Source organism: Phocoena sinus, chromosome X, assembly GCF_008692025.1.
Source record: "Phocoena sinus isolate mPhoSin1 chromosome X, mPhoSin1.pri, whole genome shotgun sequence".
Taxonomy (NCBI): Eukaryota; Metazoa; Chordata; class Mammalia; order Artiodactyla; family Phocoenidae; genus Phocoena; species Phocoena sinus.
Genome location: NC_045784.1, coordinates 100,177,082 through 100,202,929, shown reverse-complemented (window position 1 = coordinate 100,202,929; position 25,848 = coordinate 100,177,082). Strand labels below are relative to the sequence as shown.

Genomic DNA, 25,848 nt, shown 5'->3' with positions numbered 1-25,848 from the left:
TAAAAGCCTTGAATACTGTATTTTGAAACAGTGAGGTTTTGAGAATGAAACATTGTGAGAATGATACATTAGAGAGGCAAGCTCATTTGAGTGTTCGTGGACAACTGGGTTAAACTAGTGCCTTTGCCATCGCTCTGTCCTTCCTCTCTCCCCCTCCTCTCTCCCCCCCCTCCACTTGAAAGTCTCTCACTGAAGTTATTTCTGCAAATTTTAAAAGACCTTTGCTCATTTACAGCTTGCCCTGTAACATCTTCTATTTTCACTCTTTGTTTCTCTGGTTTCAAAAATATAGTGCTTTTCACTGATCCGTGAGATCAGAACATGATATCTTAAAAAGAGCATAAGTATCTTATTCAGGATTCTTGGACTCTAAGAGCTGGGAGGAACCTTAGAAATCATTCTTTGTCATACCATTGTACCTTGAAAGAGAATGTGATATTTAAGTCTGGTCACTTTTCCTCCATCTGTGTACATTCACATTTGATGAGTTAACTCAGTCTTAATTTATATTTCCTTTTTATTATTTTATCCCATTTCATCAGTTGTATTACAAATTAATGTTAAAAACCAGTTTACAACAAAAACTTCGACTAGATTTCTCTTTATACATGTGATCACACCAGAGAGTTTTCTCTTGTCCTACACTGAACTGTGTTCCTAATTAACTCACAGTTCGACCTGGCTTTGGTTTGGGTGGATCTACAAAATACTTTGAAATAGAGTTTTGAAAAGTATATGGATGTTTTAGGTTGTAAGTAGATTATCCAATAGATAATCCCTTAGCATCACTAAACTGAAGTGATTTTCATTCACTATGAGCACTTTCCCTCAAAGGATGTGCATATGTAATCATTTCTGAATGATTCACAGCTAAACAAAAGTTCATGAAACTGGAACCAAAATTTTCGTCTAAAGTAGACCAGTGACCTGGCTCATTAGCATATTTTTCATAAGCATATTGCTGAAGTATATAGATAGATGCAATTAGAGACTTTTCTTTCAAATGATGTGATCCACCATCATATGTTTGGCTTTCTTTCATATAATTATAATTGCAGATTTTATATATATATATATATATATATTTTTTTTTTTTTTTTTTTTTTTTTTTTTGGCTGTGTTGGATCTTCGTTGCTGCGTGCGGGCTTCTCATTGCAGTGGCTTCTCTTGTTGCGGAGCACCGGCTCTAGGCTCATGGGCTTCGGTAATTGTGGCTCACGGGCTCTAGAGCGCAGGCTCAGTAGTTGTGGCTCACGGGCTTAGTTGCTCCGCGGCATATGGGATCTTCCCAGACCAGGGCTTGAGCCTGCGTCCCCTGCATTGGCAGGCGGATTCTTAACCACTGCGCCACCAGGGAAGCCCGCAGATTATATTTTTGAATAGTGGATATTATTTGATTGCTGGTGCAGCCTTGCAGATAGCCTGATCTGGGATGAATAATCCTTTAAAATAAAATAGCAGTAAGGAAAGTCGATGTTATTTATTTATCTATTTTGGCACTTATATGCTAAATATGAACTGATACACTTCTGTACCAGGGAGCAAAGTTTGCAATTAGTTTAGTTATTGTGGTTTATATGAATTATGCAACATGGTATTTGTTAGTAGATGATGTTGAGAATTTATTGATATTTTTTATCACTTAGTCCTTTGGAAAGTAATTATTTCTTTCACTGTGATCTCTTTGCAAGCAAGTATCCCGCCTGCTCTTTTTACATATCTCCTAGTGCAGTGGCTGGCACATAGCAGGTGTTCAGATGTTGAGTTGATGAATGAATTTTTAAATTTTTATTTATTTATTTATGGCTACACCATGCAGCATGTGGGATCTTAGTTCCCCGACCAGGGGTCGAATGCAGGCCCCCTGCTTTGGAAGTATGGAGTCTTAACCATTGGACCGCTGGGGAAATCCCCAATGAATGGATCTAGAGAGAGTAGTTTTTAGGTCTGTAGCCTTGTGCAAATTATTTCACTCAAAGTGTGTTGCATTTCTTCATTTCATATATAGAGGAATCTAATAAATTACAGTCTTGTTAGAGAGTAAGTTACAGCTATCTTTCCTACGAAAAGAACTAATCCAAAATCCTGATTCTGTTCCTTGCTTGCCGATAAGTACCATGATGCTGGCACCGACTGAAAGTAATTTTAATAGAAGCAATTTACCAGTGACCAGAAAACTTTAGTCATGGTTCATCAAATTGTAATTTGATAAAGAAAGTAAGATTATAATCTCTTCCAAGAGAGCAACTACTCTTAAAGTTAAGAGTTATTTGACCTATTTTCACATGTCCTTTACCATGAGGGGCAAACTATTTTAGACAAATTTCTGTTTTAAAACTAGTATGTTTGTACTTAATTGATAATGTGTTTTCTGTGTATAGTTTGAAAACAAGAATGGCCGACTAGGATAAAAGGAAATCTGAGTAGGGTTTAGGAAAAATAAATTTTAAATTAGTACTCAAATAAATGATCCACATTTACTTATGTTCTGAATTGTTTTATACTTAAAAAGGCTAAACCCGGGGCCACGGCAGTGAAAGCGTTGAGTCCTAACCACTGGACCACCAGGGAACTCCCAGCAGATATTCAATTTAAATTAACTAAGTTTTCCTCCTATCAGAAATATTTTAAATAAATGCTTTTACACATTGCTTGGTTAACAATAGGACAAAAAGGCATAGCAGTTACTAATGTATGAAAACAACATATTCTGAAGCAAAACAATTGATAGTTTGTGAATAAATTTGGATTTTTATTTATTCTCAAATCATTAAATATATATTTACTTTGAATTATTTGCCAGAATGTGCAACTAGTTAAGGAGGGCTAGTCCAAGAAGCCTTGAATGCAAGAGCGTAGGATATGGCTTTTGTTCAGCAAGCAGAGAGGAGTGACTGAATACTGCTCTTGGAAAACTGTCTCCACTAGTGAAGGGGCTTCTAGTGTGTGGAAACCTTTCCTCCTTCACAGCTCCCTCCCAGAGGTGCAGGTCCCGTCCCTATCCTTTTGTCTCTGTTTATTCTTTTTTCTTTTGCCCTACCCAGGTAGGTGGGGGGTTTCTTGCCTTTTGGGAGGTCTGAGGTCTTCTGCCAGAGTTCAGTAGGTGTTCTGTAGGTGTTGTCCCACACGTAGGTGTATTTCTGATGTGGGCATAGGAGAGGGGGGAGAACTAGGCGTCTAAGATGACTGAAATATTTTGATGATAACAACTTTATTTTGGAATCCAGAATATCCTATCTATGTCTCTCTTGAATGCGTGACGTCTAGATACATTTGAGATTCCTGAACTTCCTTCTGACTGACCAAACTTCCAGGAATAATCATTAAGAACTATGTAGTCAAATTCATTTCCCTTGAGAGTACCTTTAAATAAGCCAGTTTTCTCCTTAAAGCATGATCTAGAAAAAGATTGGATTTGGGACATTTAAAATGACTTATTGCTCCAAGAAATAGCTTGTTGTAGATGGGATGAGTTGAGGGGAATAGCATTTAGGCTAGCATTTTCCAACTAGCTGGCCAGACTTTTGACACCCTGACACTCATCTTGGTGAGTCTTCTCTGCGTCCTTCTCACCTGCACTCTGAGAGTCAGAAATTATAAATTGGGGTATGAAACACTGGTTTAAAGGACGGTATGGAAGGAAGGAAGGGAATGCTTCTCTCTTGCTTAATATCCTTCTGTCCTATTTGTCTCAAACAGACGGAGGCAGTACTTCATTACTACTTCACAATTCATAGATCGCTTCTGCAAAACACATACACAGTCTGAAAATGCTCCAATTAGCTTCTATTTAAAATTCTCACTTAGATGACTGGGAAATGTGAGTGCTGGATGCCTACTGTCATGTTGTTTAAATTATACGGTCTGCCTCTACCCTTTTTGCGTTCCACCCAAGAACACAAACTTTCTTTAAGCCAGAGGCCATAATGTTCCTAAAAAGAAACACCTTTCCCCCAAAGTGGCAAACTCCTCAATGAATTATAATTTGCATCTACTCCCTCAAAAAAAATAAATAACCAGCCTCCCTTTCAGGAAGTCATTACCAATTTTATCAAGAATACTTAATATTTGGGGTAAACATAGTCATGGTACATAAATACTTTACGCAAAGGACTCCTTCCTTAGCGTTGCTGTACGATGGACAAAATCTTATAAAAGTGTTTTTTTTTTTTTTTTTTTTTTTTTTTTTTTGCGGTACGCGGGCCTCTCACTGTCGTGGCCTCTCCCGTTTCGGAGCACAGGCTCCGGACGCGCAGGCTCAGCGGCCATGGCTCACGGGCCCAGCCGCTCCGCGGCATGTGGGATCTTCCCGGACCGGGGCACGAACCCGTGTCCCCTGCATCGGCAGGCGGACTCTCAACCACTGCGCCACCAGGGAAGCGCAAGAGGGATAAGTTAAAGTCTTAGAGCTAAGTTTTATTTTAAAAAAAAAAACCTTAATGGTGAGGCAAACATGTACAAAGTGGAAAATAATGTTAATATGAAAAATTGTACTAAAATTAGACTTTTTGCTTCACCAAGCTCCACGTCTGAAACAAACTTGAGAGAGCTATCCTTAGTGTTATTCTCAGACTCTTTGGGTTTAGAGTCTGTCTTCTGATTTCTCTTTTTGTATTACCTTCCCCTGTCTTAAAACTATTGGCTGTCATATTAAAACATTGGTGTGATTAAATCATATTAAACATTATATTTAAATGAATGATTTGATACATTCATTGAAATAATTAGAGATGCTGCTAGGTCATTGCAAAATCAAGGTTGAGATTTGTTACATTTATTACAGGCTTTGAAGACAGAATCAGTGGGACTCGTAGAGCTGCCAATTATAATTCTTAAAACATGGAGTACAATTGGCTATTACTTTTAAGTTGGAAAGTCTTGCTCTTTGTTGTTTTTTTTTTTCTTACCATGTTTCCTTTTAAAAGAAAAATAAACATTCCCTTAAGACCTGGTCATGAATTACTGACTTTGCGAAGCTGAATATAACTAGGAAATTCAGAAAAGACAGAAAAGGATTGGATTTTTATCACTTGATTAATGATTCCTCCTGTTCCCAAAGAGATTTGTCTCAGTGATTTCTAACTGGTTTTGAGTTTGTGGAGTCTGCCTTTATAATAAACTCTAAAATCGGATAACTTGGATGTTTGAATATTTAATAATCTGAAATTTTAGGCATGTGAAAGCTCAGTTCTTTAATAATACACTTTTGCATTGATACGCACTATAGCACCATAGTCAAATTTCAAAGTCAGTGAGCTACAGATAATAGGAATAAAGTGATACTTTGGTTAGTATAAATCCTCTGGGAGCAAAAAGCTCCTTTATAGACAAGTGGCATGCGTGTTGGAGCTCCGGTTCAGTTTCTTCATTTGGGGATAGAAGAAGGAGAAGGCATGCTCCTGACCTCAGGTATAGCTCAGACTTCTCACTGGCCAGGCTGGTGCTGGCTGTAGGAGGGCAGGGAGCATCCTTTCAGAGGATTATAACTATTTCCTCTGTGCACTGGGAACGGGACTACTGGTGGTGATGGGAGTCCGTGCTGTTTCCCCCAACCTACAACATCCATATTGCTCTCTCTCTCCCACCACTACCACTTGTGTACTTGCTCGCCTTATATGGCTTCTTAAGGCAAGGGAGCTTCAACTTCGACTTAGCTTTTTTTATATAGTAGGTATGGAATCAACATTTAGAATTCATTTTTTTAAGTTGAAGTATAGTTGATTTACAATGTTGTATTAGTTTCAGGTGTACATACGACATGGTGATTCAATATTTTTATAGATTATACTCTTGTATTTCTGCTTCAGGTATCTATCATCTATCTATCTATATCTTTCATCCAAATATTATGAGAAATGTAAAGAATGAGAAATAGTATATAAACCAAGCTTCCAAACGGTAGAATTTTCTAGTCTAGATGCATGAGACTTGATGTAGTTTAATTGGTATATGAGTTTTAAAAGGTGAAGGAAGACTAAAGTTTTGAAATATGGTAGACGGAAGGAGCAAACATTAATCTGAAAGTGTTTCAGGGACAGGATTGAGGTATTCAATGCAAATGCTTTATGGTTTGGATAATTAACTTTCATCCTGTTAGAGTAGACTATCATTTGTCATTCCATTTGTTTAGCCCAATTCCCTCATCTGTGTCATAGTGCTATTTCTGTGATGGCGATGGGTGGCTTTGGAATTCAGAATCTGTTCTTTTAAGTGTTGGTATCCGTAATGTCAAGTTCTCCCTAAATCTGATCTGAGTTATATCCTAGGATATGCTCCCTCCTGACCCCAGATGTGTTGGGAGAATGGCATGAGAGATTTTTAGCATTGGTATTGTTGTTATGGAAGTAGTGGTAAAAGTGAGTAATTTTAGACTGAAGTAGTTCAACCAACGAATTGCTTCCCTATAACAGAATGTGTCTCTCTGAGATCTTCCTCATGTTTATAAATTAAACACTGAAATGTTGATTGCTTTATGGCCTCTACTCTGCTATTTTTCATTTTTAAGGCTTGGTGTGATGGGAACAATTTGGTCTCTGGAATCAGACTCAGGTTCAAGTCATAGTTACCAGATTCATGGTGAGGCCTTAAACTCTCTGAGCTTCAGTTTCCTGTCTTTAAAATGGGATTGTTATGAGGATTAAGTAGCATAGAGAACATGTCTGGCACACTGCCTAGTACACAGCAGGTGCTGGGTAGATTATCTTATTCCTATGTTAAAACTGACATAAGCTATTTATTAATGTGATTTTATTTTACATGTGACAGACATTTGCATATAAAGAAGCTTCTTTACTTTGGAAAACCATTTTACAGTCTGGCCCTATCACCTTGAAAGTTTTTTTCTCTTTTGTGGGCTCTGGTATATAGCTGCAGCAGAAAAGAAAGCCTCAGAAAGGTTAGCAACTATTTTATATCATCTATGCTAAAGATTTCCGTTAGCAGATTTATTGCAAGTTGACAATAATGTACTTATACTTATGTCATTAAAAAATACAAATAACTAACCAAAGCTTTATCTTTTCTTGACTTCTTTCAGGCAAACACCTTGTTGAGGAGACACGTTCTCCATAGTTTCTTAAATAGTGATTAATTTACGCCTTCTTAAGAGAAGTTGCTCCCACGGGGAGATCGGGGACATCAGCTCCGTGCTTTGTGACCACCTGGAGGGGTGGGATAGGGAGGGTGGGAGGGAGATGTAAGAGGGAGGGGATATGGGGATGTATGTATCTGTATAGCTGATTCACTTTGTTATACAGCAGAAACTAACACAACATTGTAAAGCAGTTATACTCCAATAAAGATGTTAAGAAAACAAAGAGAGGAGTTGCTATGATATTTATGATTTCCTTGTACAGTGATACTGTAAATGTCATTTTAGTTGGGACGTATCTTTATTTTTTAAAATCTTTTATTTATTTTTTAAAGCAGTTTATTTATTTTTGGCCCTGCCGTGTGGCTTGTGGGATCTTAGTTCCCCGACCAGGGATTGAACCCAGGACCCCTGCAGTGGAAGCGCAGAGTCCTAGCTACTAGATGCCAGGGAATTCCTGGGACATATCTTCAAATATTTTAGGTTTTAAGGTGTTTTTCTTTTAAAGAAAATACCAGGCTTATTTTATATATATTAACTTACTTCATGAATTGGAAATTTTCCTTCTTAATTTTAAAAACACTTCCTTTTTTTCTTAATGGAAATTGAGAGTGTGTGTGTGTGTGTGTGTGTGTGTGTGTGTGTGTGTGTATCATTCAGTTTTTGATGGGAGGCGTGAAGGAGAGCGGATTCTAAATTTTGTGTGGTAGGAAGATTATTAATATCTTTAGAATTCAATGGAGAATGCATACTTTGAATCTATAGAAAAATCAATGGGAAATGACTAATATCATCTTAAGCTTTTAATTTATTTCTCGTGGGGGAAGGAAATACCTTGACAAATTTAGCACTCAAATTCAAATGAATGTAAGAACAGGTGGCCGAATTTTTCCCCCACCTGCCAATGCAACTTTATAGCAAGAAATGTTTCATTTAGCAAATGCTGCAGCTAGCAGACACTTCTCTGTTTCAGAGCAGAAAAACAAATGACGGGGGAGTCCTTCTTTGAAGAAAGCCTTTTTCTTGATTTTCTTTTTAAATTGTGAGTGTGAGAAATATGTCTTTTCTTTTTCTGGGGGACGGGTGGTGAAGCATGAGTCAGTGCCTTGATTAACCAAGCTGACTTGTTGTGTTGTTATACCATTCATGACTTTTATTTTTGTTTTGTTTTGTTGTTGTTGCACTTCTTGCACACCAACCCACTGGCGCTTTCAGTTAGAATAATGTTATTACTCTGGGAAATTGCAGTATTTGAATAATACTTTTGACACTAACTCAGAAACCCCTGTTCTTTTGTTACAGTGGCATTATGTTATTAGAATTACACACATTGTTAGGTTTAACCGCTTTGTAATGTGGTGGTCACAAGCAAGAGGTGCTGTCAAACTGATCAGGAGCTGAAGAGAGAAAAGTTAAAGGCATTGATATACTTTCACCTTTCTGGTTTTTCTCTGATTCACTTATTTTTTTCCCTCAGAAATGAAATCAAGTAAAGTAAAGGGAACAACTTGACATGTATTCTGATAGTCTTGGGCAGTATGTTTCTTCTGCAAGTGCATGTATCCTATCAGCATGTTTTGAGACTGATGAGTGTCCTAAGACTATTTGAGGCTTTGGAGCCAAATGATGCAATTATGAGATACTCTCCCCTTCCCCATATGGCATACCAACAAACCCGATTGCTATAGTGAATTCTGAGTACACGGTTCTTCATGGAACATCTACCAAACTATTACCTCTACAGAACTATTCATTGTAGAAAACATATTTGAACCAGATTGACAGACCACTCTTGCTGCAGCCCACCCACCGGTAATACACAGTCTTTTACTGTCATGATGTTCAGTGTAAAAAGGAAAAGAATGTGTACATTTGATGATTTAAAATTTTTCATTAAAAAATCCATGAGTGAACAATGCCATGCCGATGGCAGGGGCTTAATATTTGTTTGCACTAGCAATTTTGAGAGTATATGTTCTACTCTACTCTTCTATAAGTTTACAGATTTGCTTCAATTTGCATATTCTGGAGTACGAATGGAGTTGGACATTTTTCTATCTGTTAATCATTTGTACCTTTATATTTATGAATTGTGTCCCTATGTCATTTACACCTGTTTCCCTTGGGGTAATTTTTTAAATATGGAAGGCTTCGAGGCAACATTACAATGTTAGTATCACCCTGTTAACATGTGACAATTGCTTAGACTATTTCCTTTGTCTTCAAATACTAGTACAAAGAAATGCCACAGTCTATGTATGTTTGGTTTGACCACCTTCGCAGAGCTTTCAGTAAGACCATCAGGCAGTGCTTCCATCTCTACCTAATGCTCTTCGAAAAAGTAATTGTTCTCTTTGAGCAAGTGCACTTGAGTGACTCATGTACACTTTGTGAAAGATTGCTTTCATGCTCCGTGGTTGGTCACTGTTTACAAAATAAGATGTGTCCAGCGGTAGTGGGGCGGGCGGGAATGGTGTGGTAGCAATATGTAGACGCTGGAAGAAAAAGATTCAATTTTTCAAAAGAAAATTGATGAACACAATCTCTCCCATGAATAATTTTACAGTTTTGATGAAATAAGACTATTTGGACAGGGTTTGCTTGATTCTAAATTGGCATGTAAAAGTGAATCCAAATAACAATTTTTTTTTTTTTTTTTTTGGTTCTTATTTTTTCTCTCCAAATAACAGTTGTTTAAAGCCGACTTAGGAATTATTCTTCCATGAGTTTACATGGGACAAAAGCCTTTCCACATAATTATCTTATAAACTTAAAAGCCATTATGTACTTATCTCCTGTAAACAGTTGATTTTTCAGATTGATGGACTGGAGGAGAGCAGAGGTATTCTATTATTAGGCAGTCTTGGAGGAGTTAGTGGTAATTAATAATCCTACTGTGTTTCTGACTGCCAGCGTTACCTCATGGAGTTAACCCTCAGACTGGGAAGTTATTTAGAACATGAAATTTCTTTAGAAAATCTGTCCTGAGGAGGTTAATCCCTCTGTACCGGGGTTTCTCAACCTTGGCATTCTTGAAAGTTTTGCCTGAGCACTGCTTTGCCGTGGAGACCTTTCCTGTGCCTTGTAGGATGTTTAACAGCATCCCACCAGATGAGAGTAGCAACGCCTCACTACCCTGCGACCACGTAAAGTGTTTCCAGACATCGATGCCCCTCCCCCCACTGAGAACCACTGCTCCTTTTATTGCTTTCAACCATATGACTTAGAAAGGATACGATTAAAAATGTTAATTACTCAGATAATCATTCCTTTAAGGATAGTTTGATGTCACTGTGGCTTGGAGTTTGCAGAGAGGTTTCACCTCCCTGCACTGTTGAAGAACAATGCTCTCCGCATACAGTCAATAGACTTAGTGAGTAGGAGATAGAAGAGAATGTTGAATCTGCTGGGGAGGTTGACATGACATGTGCTGTTACTGATGCAGAAATAATAGGGAATGTTCTGAATGTTTAAAAGTCAAAAGATGTTGATAAGAAGTCATGAAAAAGATGGTTTTAGTGAAGACTTCTTTAGCTTTTGAAGTAATTAGTTAGAAAGCCAGACATATTATCTTGCCAAGAATAGGCTGCATTTTTATATTCTGCCTTTCGATTTTAAGAGCAAGAGACAAATGACATGGAAACAAGTTATGATCTGTAGTTTATTTTTTTAAAAAATACAATTTCCAGGATATGTCATGGGGCAGTGCGGTTTCAGCTTTACTCCTGTCCCGTTTACATCTGTGGTTCTGTGAAATAATAATTGACGGTCATTTAAGGCACCGCATGATAAAGAAATGTCTCTGGAATGATCCACAGAAATGAGATTCTGTATCCATTCAGATGACATATATTAAACCTCTCATGTGCCAGGTTCTGTGCAGGGAATACAGAAACTAATGAAACATTCTGCTTGAATGTCCCATTAAAATAATTCTGGATGAATGGAAAATTCCTGGTTAGGGATACCAGTCACCATCAATCTATTTCCCACTTTTCCATTTGATTCTGTAATTAAATGTCTGTCTGCGAAAGCTGGTTAAAAGTATCTGCAAATGTATGTATGCTATATATCATGTATATAATTTCTTTTAAAAAGCTATTTCTGAAGCTAGTAGAAAACTATTCATTTTCTTTTATGCTTGTTAAAATCTTATTTAAATTATTATCTTCTTTATTAAATATCCATGAGAATTGAATAAAACATGGTTATATATTATTAATTCATTTTTTGGTTATACTATGGCTCTAATATCGTTAAGAAGAATTGATGTCACCCTTAAGGCCAGGATTTTTGCTAATTATTGCAGGATTTAAAGCCATTTGGTTGGTGTCAAAATTCAAAAAGGAGGATCTTTGTTAAAAGTATGGTATTGTTGTAAAGCTTTTTTTCCTCTTAAAACTGATCAACTTAGATTATAGGTATGGTAGGGAAAAGGTGAAATCTTTATGGTATCGGATAGACACGAGTTAGAGAAACCAATAATTCAACCTTCGGGAAGTTAGAAATAAATAGGAAAAAGGCATAGTTCTAGCACTTGGAAATCCATTCTTCCTTCCTCCCTTCTTAATGTCCATTTTAGCAGTCTGCCCATCATGAATGCACAAACCCGTTCAGAAGCATGGGGCTCCCTGCTCTCAGGTGATTCAGAAACAGTTTTAGCAGTGTATACTTAAGGAAACACAAGTCTGCCTAGTCTAAGGAATAATGAAAGGTTGTACCACAATGGTCAATTTTTAGTGTAACCTGAGGCCTTTAACTATTATTTCACCATTTTCTCTGTGAAACTAACTACAGGTTGACTACAGGTTCTCTAATGCTCTTTATGGTCCCTGAAAAATTGCTGATGTGATATATACACGGGCATAGCTTACGTTTATTATTTTTATTATCTGTTTGTTTGGAAAGATGAAAAGGCCACTACACTGTAGCTGTTTGGCTAAATAATCCCAAGTGATTATTTAGTGAGAGATACTGCTAGAAAAAGGAATTATTTCATGTGTAAATTTTTTTGTTCAGTTGGGGTTGATTAGAACTATAGTAACACAAGAGGAAGTAATGTATTAGGATACCACGGTTAATCTTTGACTTTTACTTATGGGGTCTTTGGAGTTTGGAAACAGACTAAACTTAGATTCAAATCCTGGTGCAGTCCCTTTAATAACTTTGTGACCTTAGGTAAGTAATTTTTAACCCTTCTGTAGCTCATTTTCCCTACCCTTAATAAAAAGGAGATACTAGTAATACCTGTTGCAATGGATTGTTTTGAGGATTATATGAGATCATGTGTGTAAATTTCTTGGCAAGTACCTGATATATAGTGACTGTTCAATACATGATAAATATTACGTTTATCTTTCTAAAAGTAGGGATTCCAAAGTAATTTTAACTGTGAATAACAGAATTTGATGGTATTGCTACCTAAACAACCCAATACCAAAACAATTACTCTGCCACTAGAGAAACAAACCCTTTGTAATTATAGCTTTGAGCCAGCTTTTAGTTGATTTCTCAGTTCCCATTTATCTATTCTGACCTCGGAAAGCTTTTTACAAATATATGTCTATTTCTTCTATGATGTAGAATGGTATGAGCCTAAAATACAGTGAAACAACATTCAGTATATTCCATAGTCAGATGATTGGCACATAATCAGAGAGTGTCTGTTTCTCTAAATCATCCAGTTGTTGTGACTTATATGACAAGTTTTCATTTGTTTTTCTTTCTGATTTAAAAACCTTTTCAGATCTCTAGTGGAAGAGGAAGACCAACACATGAAATTGTCCCTTGGAAGCAGCGAAATGGGCCTCTCCTCCCATTTGCAGTCTTCCAAGGCGGGAACCACACGCATCTTTACCAGCAATACCCACAGTTCTGTGGTGTTACAGGTAATCTCACTGTTGCATTATTCATAGCTTTAAAAACCACCCAGGGTCTTTTGTGGTGTGGGATGTCACCAGTGGGAGAGGTTGTGCCTGTGTGTGGACAGGGGGTTTGTGGGAACTCTGTGTACTTTCTGCTCAGTTTTGCTGTGAACCTAAAACTGCTCTTTAAAATAAAGTTTATGAATAAAAAAAACAAAGAGCAAACAAATAGAGGAGAAACCTTGAGGGGGGAAAACTGCATACCTTCCTGATGTTAAAAAAAATTCTGAGTTCATTCTTTGTTTCATTTGTGTAAGGGAGGTCTTGCTGTCATGCCACATTCTTACAGAGTGTTGTGTCTGGCAACGTTGACTTTTCATTATGTCTCAGCCAAGGTAAATATCACAAAGTCCCCATATTAAAGTTTCTAGTTCCTCCCTCACAACCTATTTTCCCATCACCTTTATCATAGTTCTCAAGATCGTATTTATTTGGTGTCTCAACTCACATTGGCAATTGTAGGTATGGGAGTAGGGGTGAGGGCCGCTGGACGCAAACACACTGATACGTGCAAGAAGTAATAACTGACATCAAAGGAGAGGACAGAAAAACAATAGGAAGCCAAAAGAACACCAAAACCCTGCAATGTGGGGCTGTGTAACATAGGGATAAGCAGTCCAAGTACTTCTGACTATTGTGGACACTCCCTGACCTCGGTGGATGTTGCTGAGTTACAGAGCAATCGTGTAATGCTTGATGTCCATAAATTCCTTTTAGATATAGTCAAATTATATCAGTCTTCTCAGCTTAGTAAGTTAAGGAAAATAAATCCTTCTAAATATATTTTTTAAAGAAATTTCCCCAGATGAATTTGGTATGAATGCATATCCTTGGTCAAGAACCATGATCGTCCAGCAGTATATAGTATATAGTATAGTATATAGCATAACGGGAGACGGAAGCTTGCACTTTGCTGTGTGGCCTCGCTGTGTCATGTAATTTCTCTGGGATTCATTTTCCTTATCTCCAGACTATGACTCTCAAGTGGGAGATTTCTAAATTTTCTTCTAGTTCCCATCTGTGATTCATTGAAATCTCATTTTTCCAATGTTTCAATTCTAATGGGATCTGGTTCATCATATCATCAACAGAAATGAGAGGGTCAGGAAGGAAAAGCTTCCCATCTCCTGGTATCTTAGTTTATGTAAATGGTTTAATTGTTGGTTTTACAAGATTACGGGAGGAAGAGAATAAGGGGTCAAACAGTTAGGAAAAGCATGAAAGGAAGAGGTTTTTTGTTATATTAAAGTACTTTCTCTAAAGAAACACAGAAACTCACTTACCCCTCCGCTATACTTCTGCCCTATCCATGACCATAGTCATGTGTTAAAGCCAATTTTTGTGGTCCTGCTAATTTTTAAAGTTTACCTTAAACCAACTAATGAAAGCCACTGCAGTGCAAAGAGGTTTACAGCAGTGGTCCTCAAATGTTATTGCATATCAGAATCACAAGGAGAAGGGCTTGTTAAACAGTGAGCAGTGGGCCCCATCTCAGAGTTTCTGATTCAAAAACTCTGAGGGCCAGGCCCAGAAATGTGCATTTCTAACAAGTTTCCAGGTGATGCTGTAGGTCCAGGGAGCATACTTTTTGGAAACACTGTTCTAGAGGCAGGGTCCTTTTTACACCAAGAGAGATGGCCTCTCCCTTTCTCCCTATGTATCATATGGAGATTACAAGTTATTGTTATAATGGGGACACACTGGAAGTAGCTTAAATATCCATCAGTAGGGAAATGGTTACTTAAATTATGTTGCATCAAAACTGTGTAATACTGTGCGGTCACTAAAAAGAGTGAGCTAGATCTGTGTGTACTGAATGGAAAGGAAATATTAAATGAAAAAATAATAGGACAGCTGTGGCATAGCTACACAATGGAATATTATTCAGCTATATAAGGGAATGAATTTCTGATACAAGCTACAACGTGGATTAACCTGGAAAACATTATGCTAAGTGAAAGAAACTAGTCACGAAGAGCACATTTTGTATGATTCCATTCATACGAAATTTGCAGAATAGGGAAATGTACAGAGACAGAACATAGACTAGTGATTGCTCAGAATTGGAGAAAATCAGAGGATATAAGGATGATAGCTAAAGGATGCGGGGTTTCTTTTTGAGGTGATGAAAATATCCTAAAATTGATTGTGGAGATGGTTGTACATATACTGAATTGTACAGTTTAAATGGGTGGATTGACATGTACTCACTGCTATATTTAAAATGGATAACCAACAAGGACCCAATGTATAGCACAGGGAACTCTGCTCAATATTCTGTAACAGCCTAATTGGGAAAAGAATTTTAAAAAGAATAGATACATGTATATGTATAACTGAATCGCTTTGCTGTACACCTGAAACTTACACAACACTGTGAATCAACTATACCCCAATATAAAATAATAAGTTAAAAAAAATAAATGGGTGTATTGTATGGTATGTTAGTTATATCTTAAAGCTGCTTAAAAAAAAGTAACAGGGCAATATATATTGTATAATCCCGTCTATTTGTAGAAATAATATACAATATGTATACATATACATGCATGTAAATGCATAGCAAAAGGTCTGGAAACATTAGGGAGGCTGGTGAATGATGTCTTACACTTTGCTCTGGGTAATCCTGCACTGTTTCATTTTTTTTACTATGGAAATATTTTTGTGTCTAACTTAAAAAATATAATGGTGACCAAACAGTTGTAGCTGGGTCTTAGAACCCTTAGCTCTGTCACGTTTTAGCTTGGCTTTTGTTGGTCTAGGCTGGCGGTAGGAATGGAGATGTGAAAGTAACCCGAGAGTTCATTCTTTCTTCAACTGATTTTTTATGTTATAATATTTTCTGTGGCGGTGTAGAGGTACCACTCCATATTGCTATTGAAAAACATTGTATGCTCTCTTTAAAAGTCTATTAAGGGCTTCCCTGGTGGCGCAGTGGTTGAGAGTCTGCCTGCCGATGCAGGGGACACGGGTTCGTGCCCCGGTCCGGGAAGATCCCACATGCCGCGGAGCGGTTGGGCCCGTGAGCCGTGGCCGCTGAGCCTGTGCGTCCGGAGCCTGTGCTCCGCAACGGGAGAGGCCACAACAGTGAGAGGCCCGCGTACCGCAAAAAAAAAAAAAAAAAAAAAAAAAAGTCTATTAAAAATTATGTTCTCACTAACTGAGATTTTTTAAGTCCAAGCACTAACAGAGACTGGGGTTTTTTGGTATCTAATCTTAGGTGTATGGTTGTCAAGGGAACAAGCTAGAGAAGTGTTTAATGTGTAAATGTTATCATTGTTTTAAAATTAGCAATCACACAAGCTCCAGCTTCAAAAGGCATTGAAAGTAGCTGTCAGGGGAACAGATCCATGGGGAGAAACTATTTAAAGAAGTCTCACTCTGAAGGATACCCTAGTGCACAACTACAGTAGGAAGGACATGAGTTTAGGCTAAAAGTGGAATCCTAGTTTTACCACTTACCAGCTAGTTATGTGACTTTGGGAAAATCTTTATCCCCTACGGGCCAGTTTCCTTATCGGTAATGTGCGTAGTGGATGTGAGGATTAAATGTGACAATTTATGGGAAAGTAAGGTGCATAATAAATATACACTTATTTTCCTTCCATTTGAGCCAAACAGGGAAGGTGTCAGAGGAAATGTTGATCAGAAGTGATGGGTGTGCCAAAGAAGGTGTCCATCTGGTTGGCTTGATCTGCTCCAGCAGACTGTCTCCACTGAATAGGCTTCTGGAAACTAGGCTGTCAAAGAAAGTGCCTGGAAATAATTTTGATACCTGATAGGCTTGAATTCCTAGAATTCTGAACAAATTCCGGGAGAATTCATGATGGAGTTAGCAGTGCAAAATACTTTTACTCAAGTAAGGAAGATTAACCAGGGTTTGCTTAAGTAGTAATTGGTGAAAAAGAATTATTTCACTTCCCTCACTCCTTTACTACTGCTACAACTGTGGTTACTTCTCATGGAAAACATCCATCCTTTGGCTTCACCCTGTTATCCCAGGTTGTTAACATATTTTAAACCCCATACTGTGGTGATTCATCAAATCATACCCTTCTTAGCGTCTTCATTTTTTTAAAGTAACAACTTTAATTTTCATCTGTATTTTCATCTTGTTTGTATCCATTAGTAGTCATTCCCCACCTACCCCCAACCCCTTTCCTAACCCTAGACGATCATTAGTCTATCTCTATAGTTTTACCTATTCTATATATTTCGTGTAAATGGAATTATACAATATATGGTCTTTTGTGACTGGTTTCTTTTACTTAGCACGGTGTTTTCAAGGTTCCTCCACACTATAGTATGCATCAGTAGTTTTTCCTTTTTATGACTAAATAATATTCCGTTGTATGGATATACCACTTTTATAAAAATCCATTCATCCATTCATGGACATTTGGGTTGTTTCCACTTTTTGGCTATTGTGAATAAGCATGCTGTGAACATTCATGTGTGAGCGTCTGTATGGACATGTTTTCATCTATCTTTTGTATATACCTAGGAGTGGAATTGTCGGGTGATATATCATTGTGTTTAATCTTTTGAACAACTGCCAGGGTGTTTTCCCAAGTGACTGTGTTTTACATTCCCATCAGTAAAGTATGAGGATTCCAATTTTTCTATATTCTTGCCAACATGTGTTATCTATCTTTTTGATTATTGCCATACTAGAAGGTGTGAAGTGGTATCTTACGGTTTTGATTTGTATTTCCCTGAGTGCTAATGATATTGAGCATCTTTTCATGTTTGCTTATGGCCATTTGTATATCGTCTTTGGAGAACTGTCTCTTCAGGTCAGTTCTCCATTTTTTTAGTTGAGTTCTGTATCTTTTTATTATTCAGTGGTAAGAGTTCTTTATATATTCTAGACACAAATCCCCTAGCAGATACATGATTTGCAAGTATTTTCTCCCAGCACCTTCAGTTTTGTGGTCCCTTATTGGTCTTCCATAACTGCTCTGCCAATCTTCAGTCCTTTATCCATTCAACCATATGATCTTTGCTACTGCTTTACCTTAGTAGAGTTAATGGGACAGATAGTCAAGGCAAATTTCTGGAAGACTTCTGATTTTTCATTATTCTCTAAACATATGTTATTCTTTTATACTTAAGTATCTTTGCACTCATCCCTTCTCCCTGGAATGCCCTTACTTAAATTTCTTGGTCTGGTAAACCCCTGTTTATTCATAACGATCCATCTTAAATGGTAAACGGTAAAACTGGAATTCCAGTTTCGGCCTAAACTCACATTCTTCCCACTACAGTTATGCAGTGGGTAATTCTGCAAAGTGAGACGTCTGAAAACAGTTTCTCCCATGGATCTGTTCTTCTGACAGCTAATTTCAATGCCTTTTAAAGCTGGAATTTGTGTAACCTAGGCAGAGTTGGCAGCTTCTGCTTTACCCCCCTCTTAGCCCATCAGTATTACCTATCAGTGAGATCCACAAGATCTAGAGTCTAATTTGTTGTTTCTGTCTGCGTATGATCTAGTGCTGGGGTACATGGTGAATGATTAATAAATGTCAATAGATTATAATTATTGTTATTTATTATTAATATTATTATTATCATTGAAAGGGATAATACATATAAAGAGCCTAGCCCAGTACCTGGCACAGAGGAAGTACCCAGTGCTTTTTACTGCTCTTATTGATATTGTTTATGGAATAAATGAATTTGGATAGCACTTACAAGTCCCTTTCACATATGCTTGCCTCATTAATATGTGAAACAATTTTGTGATGTACAAAAGGCAACAATTATTATCCCCATTTTATAGATTGGGAAACTGAAGCTCAGGAAAGTTAGAAGGCTTGCCCAAATTCACTTGCCCACTAAGGGACAAAAACCAGGACTTGAACACAGGTTTTCTAAATGTAAATTTGTATTTCTTCTAATCTTGCTCTAAAATCTATTCTCTTTTTAATGTCTTTAAATATTAAAAGTTTTCACTGAATATAAATATAAAAAGATATATTAAAGGCTAAAAGATAATTTGGCACGAATGATACAGTAAATATTTTATTCTTAATAGAAATAACAGAATTACACAGAGTGTCTTCATGCCTGCCTGCCCTTCCTCCCTTCCCCTGTCAAAATGGGGGTGAATGGGGGAACCAAAGAGAAAAACATGTTAACTGCCATTTGGAAACATCCCTGTTAGGACAAGAAGGCCATAAGTAGAGTACCATGTTTCAGCCTATCAAGCTTGAAAACGCCTCCCAGCTCCAGATGTCTAGATGCCTAATGGATATTTTCTCATGTTAAGATTGGTGCCTATCAGATTGCTCTTCCATACTGCCCTCCATTTTACCTATTTATTTTCTCTGTTCAACTTTAGTTGTAAAGTCAATGACAGATTTGGTTGTATTGTCTCAAGTTATTATCTATGTAATAGACTACTAAAGAAATGGCTTTTCTCAAGAGCCTATACAAATTAACTTGCATTGCTTTCCAGTGGGCTAGCTTCATGAAATACTTATCCTAAGGTAAATGTTTGGGTTGCTGATCGTGTCATGTTGATGAACTGTACCCTATTTAAAAGTTTTATGATCATAAGATAAGCAACTTTTAAAATATATTATTAGCATAAGAAAGGCATAATGATTTTAGAATAAGTTATATTTTATAAAAGAGGAACTTGAATAATCCAGATTGTTGAAGTTTTTATTAAAATGATACTTTTTATTTCTTTATTTCAGTTTCCTGAATGTCACCTAGAATATAGGGAAATGAATATATAATTTTTCTTGGGGATAGTTCTTCAGGTACTCAGGTTAGGGTACAATAGGTTATTCTAATATTTCCAATTGAGTGTGTATCTTTATTATATAAGTTGGAAGAGAGTCTACCACCTTTCCTTTTAGGCCACTTTAGTGTATCATTACCCTGCTCTTTCAAATGAGTTTTTTTGTTGTTTTGATATTTAGCATGTTTTAAGTGATAGAGAGGACCAGTACATACCAACCGAGAGTTAAATATGCTCAAATACATACTTTCAATTTCTGATTGTCTCTTGCTAGTATATAAAATACTGTTTGTTACTGATTATTCATCTTGTATCTTGCAACCTTGAAAGACTGACTTATTAGTTCTAGAAGTTTTTTTGTAGATTCTCTAGGATTTTCTACATAGACAACCGTTTTACCTATAAATAAAGATAGTTTTATTTCTTCCTTTCCAGTCTGATGCCTCTTATCTCTTTTTCTTGCCTTATTGCACTGGGTAGAAACTCCAGAAAAATGTTGAATAGAAGTGATCAGAGTGTACATTCTTGCTTTGTCCTAATACTAGGGGGAATGCATTCATTCTTTCACCATTAAGTGTGATGTTAGGTTAGGTATAGATTTGAGGAAGTTTCTTTCTGTTCCTAGTTTGCTGAGAGTTTTGTGGGGTTTTTTTCAAATCAGAAATTGATGTTGGATTTTGTCAAACACGTTTTTGCACCTATTGAGATGATCTTATCATTTTTCTTTTTTAGTCTATTAATGTGAATTATATTCATTGATTTTTGAATGCTAAAGCAACCATTCATTATAGGAATAAACCCCACTTACTCACGATGTATTATCCTTTTTATATATTATTAAATTTGATTTGATATAGTAGGAATTTTTGCATCTATGGTCATGAGGGTCTTTGGTCTTAGTTTTCTTTGATTATCTTTGTCTGGTTTCAGTAGGATAATAATGGCCTTGTAGAATGAATTGGGACATGTTTCCGACTCTTAAGTTTCTGGATCTGTTTTTGTAGAATTGGTGCTATTTCTTCCTTAAATGTAAGGTAGAATTAACCAGTGAAAATTCAGTTTTATAGTATATATATGGCTACTCGGTTTATCTATTTCTTCTAGGGTAATTATTAGCAACTTGTGTCTTTCAAAGAATTTGTCCATTTCAACTGAGTTGTCAAATTTATGGGCATACAGTTGTTCATATTTTCTTGTTATCCTTTTAATATTTGTAGAGTCTCTACTGATATCACCTATCTCAGTGCTGTTATTGATAATTTGTGTTTTCTCCATTCTTTTTCCCCCCTAATCAGCCTGGCTGGAGTTTTATCAGATGTATGAATCTTCTCAAAGAACCAGCTTTTTGGTTGCTTTTTAAACATTTCTCTATTTTCCTGTTTTATATTTCATTCATCTCCACTTTGATCTTCATTATTTCCATTCTCCTGTTTAATTTGGAATTAATTTGCTCTGCTCTTTCTAGTTTCTTGAGGAAGCTGAGATCTTTCATCAGACCGATAATAGTCTTTGCTCTGAAATCTATTTTGTCTGATATTATAGTCATGCCAGGTTTCTTTTAATTCGTGTTAGCTTGGCATATCTTTTGCCATCATTTTACTTTTATTTTTAACTAACATACAGTAAAACTGATTTTTATAATTGATCTATACATATGTGAGTTTTCACAGATATACTGTTTCATGTAATCATCACCACAATTAAGATGCAGGACTGTTCTATTATCCTAACGTACTCTCTCTTTTTTTTTAATAAATTTATTTATTGTATTATTTATTTATTATTTTTGGCCGTGTTGGATCTTTGTTGCTGCGCGCGGGGGCTTTCTCTAGTTGCGGCGAACGGGGGCTACTCTTCGTTGTGGTGCACCAGCTTCTCATTGCGGTGGCTTCTCTCGTTGTGCAGCACATGCTCCAGGCGCGTGGGCTTCAGTAGTTGTGGCACGCGGGCTCAGTAGTTGTGGCTCATGGGCTCAGTAGTTGTGGCTCACGGGCTTAGTTGCTCCGCGGCATGTGGGATCCTCCCGGACCAGGGTTCGAACCCGTGTCCCCTGCATTGGCAGGCGGATTCTCAACGACTGCACCACCAGGGAAGCCCCTAACATACTCTCTTGTTACACTTGGTAGTCACACTCATCCCTACCTCTAAGCCCTGGATACTACTGATCTGTTTTCTGTCACTGTGTTTTTGTCTTTTGAGAATATCATGTAGATGACATCATACAGTCTGTGAGCTCTTGAGACTGGCTTCTTTTACTTTGTGTAATATCTTCAAGATCCATTTACTTTGTTTTGTGTATCAGTAGTCTATTCCTTTTTATTGTTAAGGAGTATTCCACGGTGTGGAATTTTGTGGGGTCTCTTTTTCCTGATCCTCCATCTCCACCATCTCCCCAGTACTCCCAGTTCTGTAGGACTCTCCTTATGGTCCTCTGGCCTGAAAGCTGGGACTTCATCTGATCAAAAAAGGTTCCTCTCAGAATTTTAGGAATTTGCTGTCACCACTGTTACCACTGTCACTGTTGCCACCACCAGTGCCTTGGAATTGCCTGGGGATTGGGGCTCAGAGGAAAACAGAGGGGAAAAAAGTGAAATGGATCTTTCTCCACTCCCTGTGAGCTTTCAGAATCCCTTTCCTTGCTCTTCCAGCCAGAAGTAGAGCTTTCTCAGTCTGCTCCCAGATGACTGCCTCCAGGTTATATGATGCCTTAAGTCCAGGCTCGGGTACACTGGGGGGAAATGTAGGGAGTAGGGTGGGGACTCAGCATGAGTTTGGTGGCACTTTCCGTTCTGATTTCTTCCCCAATTCTTCTGTTTTCATTAATGTATTTTCTATTTATTTTTAAGCTTTGTGAGGTGGAACCTCACACTTATTCTAGAGCAAACTTTTTCCCAGTACTGAGACAAATCCTTCTGAGTTCTTTACCCAAAGCCCTAGCATTATGAGGTTACCAGTTTTGTGGTTTGAATAGGATCTGTTTCCAGCATTTGGTGAACCTTGAAGAGTGTTCCCTGTGCTCCTTTTAGGTGGTTCTTTCCCCCAGACAAATGCACTCGTCAGTACTCATCTATATACTTGAGGGGGGATTGTTTGTAGATCTCCATAGCCCTCTCTCTGTGCCGAGCTCCCCTCTTGTATTGTGCCCTACAAACCTAGCTGCCCTAAGACACTCAACCCTGGGAAAATGCTGGGCTTCGCCTGGGTTCCCACTCGCTGTACCTCTGGAAACTCCAGGCCATAAACAATCATGGGGCTCCGCTAACTTGTTTCTCCTCTTTCACAGATCTTCTCCTTCATCCAGCCTGAAACTATTATTTTTTAAATATTTTGCCTGATTTTGAGTTGTTTCAAGAAGTAAGGTAAATCCACTCCCTGTTACTTCATCTTTGCTGGAAACAGAAATCTATGGGCTATACATTGACCCTTGAACAATGCGGGGGTCAGGAGTGCCAGCCCTCCATGCAGTCGGCCCTACGTGTCCGCAGTTCCACATCTCCAGATTCAGCCAATCGCAGATCGTGTAGTACTGTAGTATCAATATTTACTATTGAAAGAAATTCACATGTAAGTGGATCTGTGCAGTTCAAACCCATGTTGTTCAAGGGTCAGCTGTAATTAAATGCTAAATTTAATTACAGACTCCAGATGCCTAAGTCTTTTAGAGATTTGGTTAGAGATAGCTTTACATAGGAGGTCAAATTTGAACTCGGCTTTGAAGGAGGGAGGATAGTCTATGTGAAAAATAGAATAAAATAGCATAATTTAGCACAATAAATTGGCATAAATAAAGGTACTGGAAAAGGAGTAAGCCTGGGTTTTTACCGATGAGGTAGTCTGGAGAACAACCTGATAAGATGGGTCAGCATACTTAGGGAAATAATGAAAAATAAGGTTGAACAGTTGAGTTGGGGCCAGATTAGAGAAGTCTTTAAAGCCTTATATAATGGTATAATGCAGTGATGGAAAGCCATTAGCAGTTTTTAAACTCCAAGCAGTGTTATATAATGCGAATAGAGTTTTAATTGATATCTGTTCCTTTTCTGTCCTCTGAATGAAATGAACAGTGTCTCATAAAAACATGACTGTAATATTGCTTTGATCAAATACATTACATTTACTTAAAGATTAGAGTAAACCTATTCCTCTACCTTCTCTTCTTTTAGTTCCTTAATCTTTGTTCATAAAACAATTTTAAAGTTAATAATTTTTATTGCTCTTCTAAGGATGCATTTCCTTTTTACTCCACTTCCTTTTTGAAATTACGCTGATCAAAACTAGGTAGAAACTGCTAGTAAGTTATTGCCAATGCAGAATTTAGTGGAAAGATGGGCTTATCAGATTACTTTTTAATATGTGAGAGTGTCAATCTACCTTTTTTTCCACAGTAGCATTCTATTTATTCTGAAAGCTATTGACATCCAACCAACTTTTGGTATACATTATTTGTAGCTCATCAGGTTTCTATATTATAGTTGTGTGATGTCAGTACATACCCTCCTCTCTTTTATCGTGACCATTTAAAAATTTATCAAACTCATTTAAAATGTTTCAGTCCTTCAGAGTATGACATATGTACCTCCCTCTATTTAATAGTATTTGAAGTTTCGATATATTAGGTAAATTTACTACAGAGAAGAGAAGAACCTTTTTTTTAAGAACCTTTTTCTTAATGCTTATTTTTTCCCTAAAAGGATGTGAAGAAGAAATGAAAAAGAAGATATGGGGATGTTAATAGAAGAGGGAAAGGGAAATAATAGGGTAAAGAAATTGAGAACAGACAATAATCCCCTCATAAATAGAACCCAAGGCTCAGAAAAAAATAGAAAAATAGAGAACTAAGATAAGGATTGAGTTAGAAAGAAGTTGAGTTTAAAGCAGTAAAAACAGTTTAAAGACACTCCAAAAAGACTAATGGGAAACTTTGAGCAATTTTGCATAAAACACAGCTGTATCTGTATATCGTGGATTAGCATGCAGAAATAGACAAAAATGTTTATAGAATTCTGGCAAGAGGAATCAGTACAAATTTGGTGGAAGAAAATGATTTTATAATAAAAGGACACATTTTAAGTGTGCAAGGTATCTTCAAGAATATTCCTAGAGTTAAATAGGGGGAAAGATTTTAACAGTGAAAGCAAAAGGTAGACGTACAGAGGGTAGATGAGAATTGTGGAAGAGAACGACCCCCCCCTTTTCTTATTTTTTAATTTTGTATTATTTTTATATTTTCTTGGACGTGCTGTGCAGCATGTGGGATCTTAGTTCCCCGACCAGGAATCAAACCCGCGCCCCTTGCCTTGGAGGTGCAGAGTCTTAACCACCAGGGAAGTCCCCCCTGCCCCACTTCTTTTCATGTGTACATTCTTCACAAGATTAGAGTATAAAAGTTGTTTAGAAAAATGGCTGTACTTCTGTAAGACAAAGTATGTTGTAGAGGAACTTTAGTTTTTTTTCTCTTTAGACACAGCTGGGATAGTACAGATAACAGCATGCAAACAAGATATTTAGGTCTGTATGAAAACAGTCTGAATTGACAGATCTTATTTGGATAAGGACAGCAATAATCAGGAATAAAATTAGCAAATATGGAATTGGATAGTGGGATTATTTGTGCATTTGAAAATAAAGGTTATGAAATGTATAGAAAGGGAAACTACTTTACATGCAGTGAAAACAAATGCAAAACCTCTCAAAAGTGGACAGTTTGCCAAAGGTAGATAAATTAAGCTTAGGATAGAAAATACTCAGAATGTGATAAAAGTGGTCTAGGAGCCTCAGCTTCCTTTCTGTGGGGATGCCAGATTATACTGAGAATGGTTAGAGGATTTTTTTTTTTAATAGTGCAAATGGAAGCAAAATGATCAAATCTGTGAAGAGGGTAAAAGCTCCTGGTGTCTTAGCTGAACTGTCGAGATTTTAAAGATTGAGTAGAAACCTCAACAAGCAGTTTTAATGGAATATGGACCAAATGAGAAATGACACAGGTGATGATACAGGAAACATAAGCCATGCCTTTTTTCAAAGGGGAAAAGAAGGAATAATAAATAGTAGGAAAGAAGCCTACTGACATTACTCAGTTCTCA

At 37.2% G+C, this 25,848-nt stretch overlaps 1 protein-coding gene and 1 long non-coding RNA gene across 8 annotated transcripts in view; both read left to right on the top strand.

Annotated features, from left to right (window-relative positions):
• KLHL13 (kelch like family member 13) overlaps nt 1-25,848 on the top strand; it is a 191,937-nt gene that overhangs the window by 140,268 nt on the left and 25,821 nt on the right. For 6 of the 7 annotated variants that reach the window (XM_032620831.1, XM_032620837.1, XM_032620835.1 and 3 more), the window contains one exon: nt 12,837-12,978. The exons of the other annotated variant lie outside the window; for it this stretch is intronic. In XM_032620831.1, coding sequence (XP_032476722.1) covers nt 12,837-12,978 — 142 coding nt within the window. The remainder of the gene's footprint in view (nt 1-12,836; nt 12,979-25,848) is intronic. 7 annotated transcript variants of the gene reach the window in all.
• Nucleotides 6,505-7,142, top strand: LOC116748041. The gene is made up of 3 exons (XR_004348161.1): nt 6,505-6,576; nt 6,766-6,895; nt 7,037-7,142. It is a non-coding gene; the product is annotated as an uncharacterized LOC116748041 (long non-coding RNA).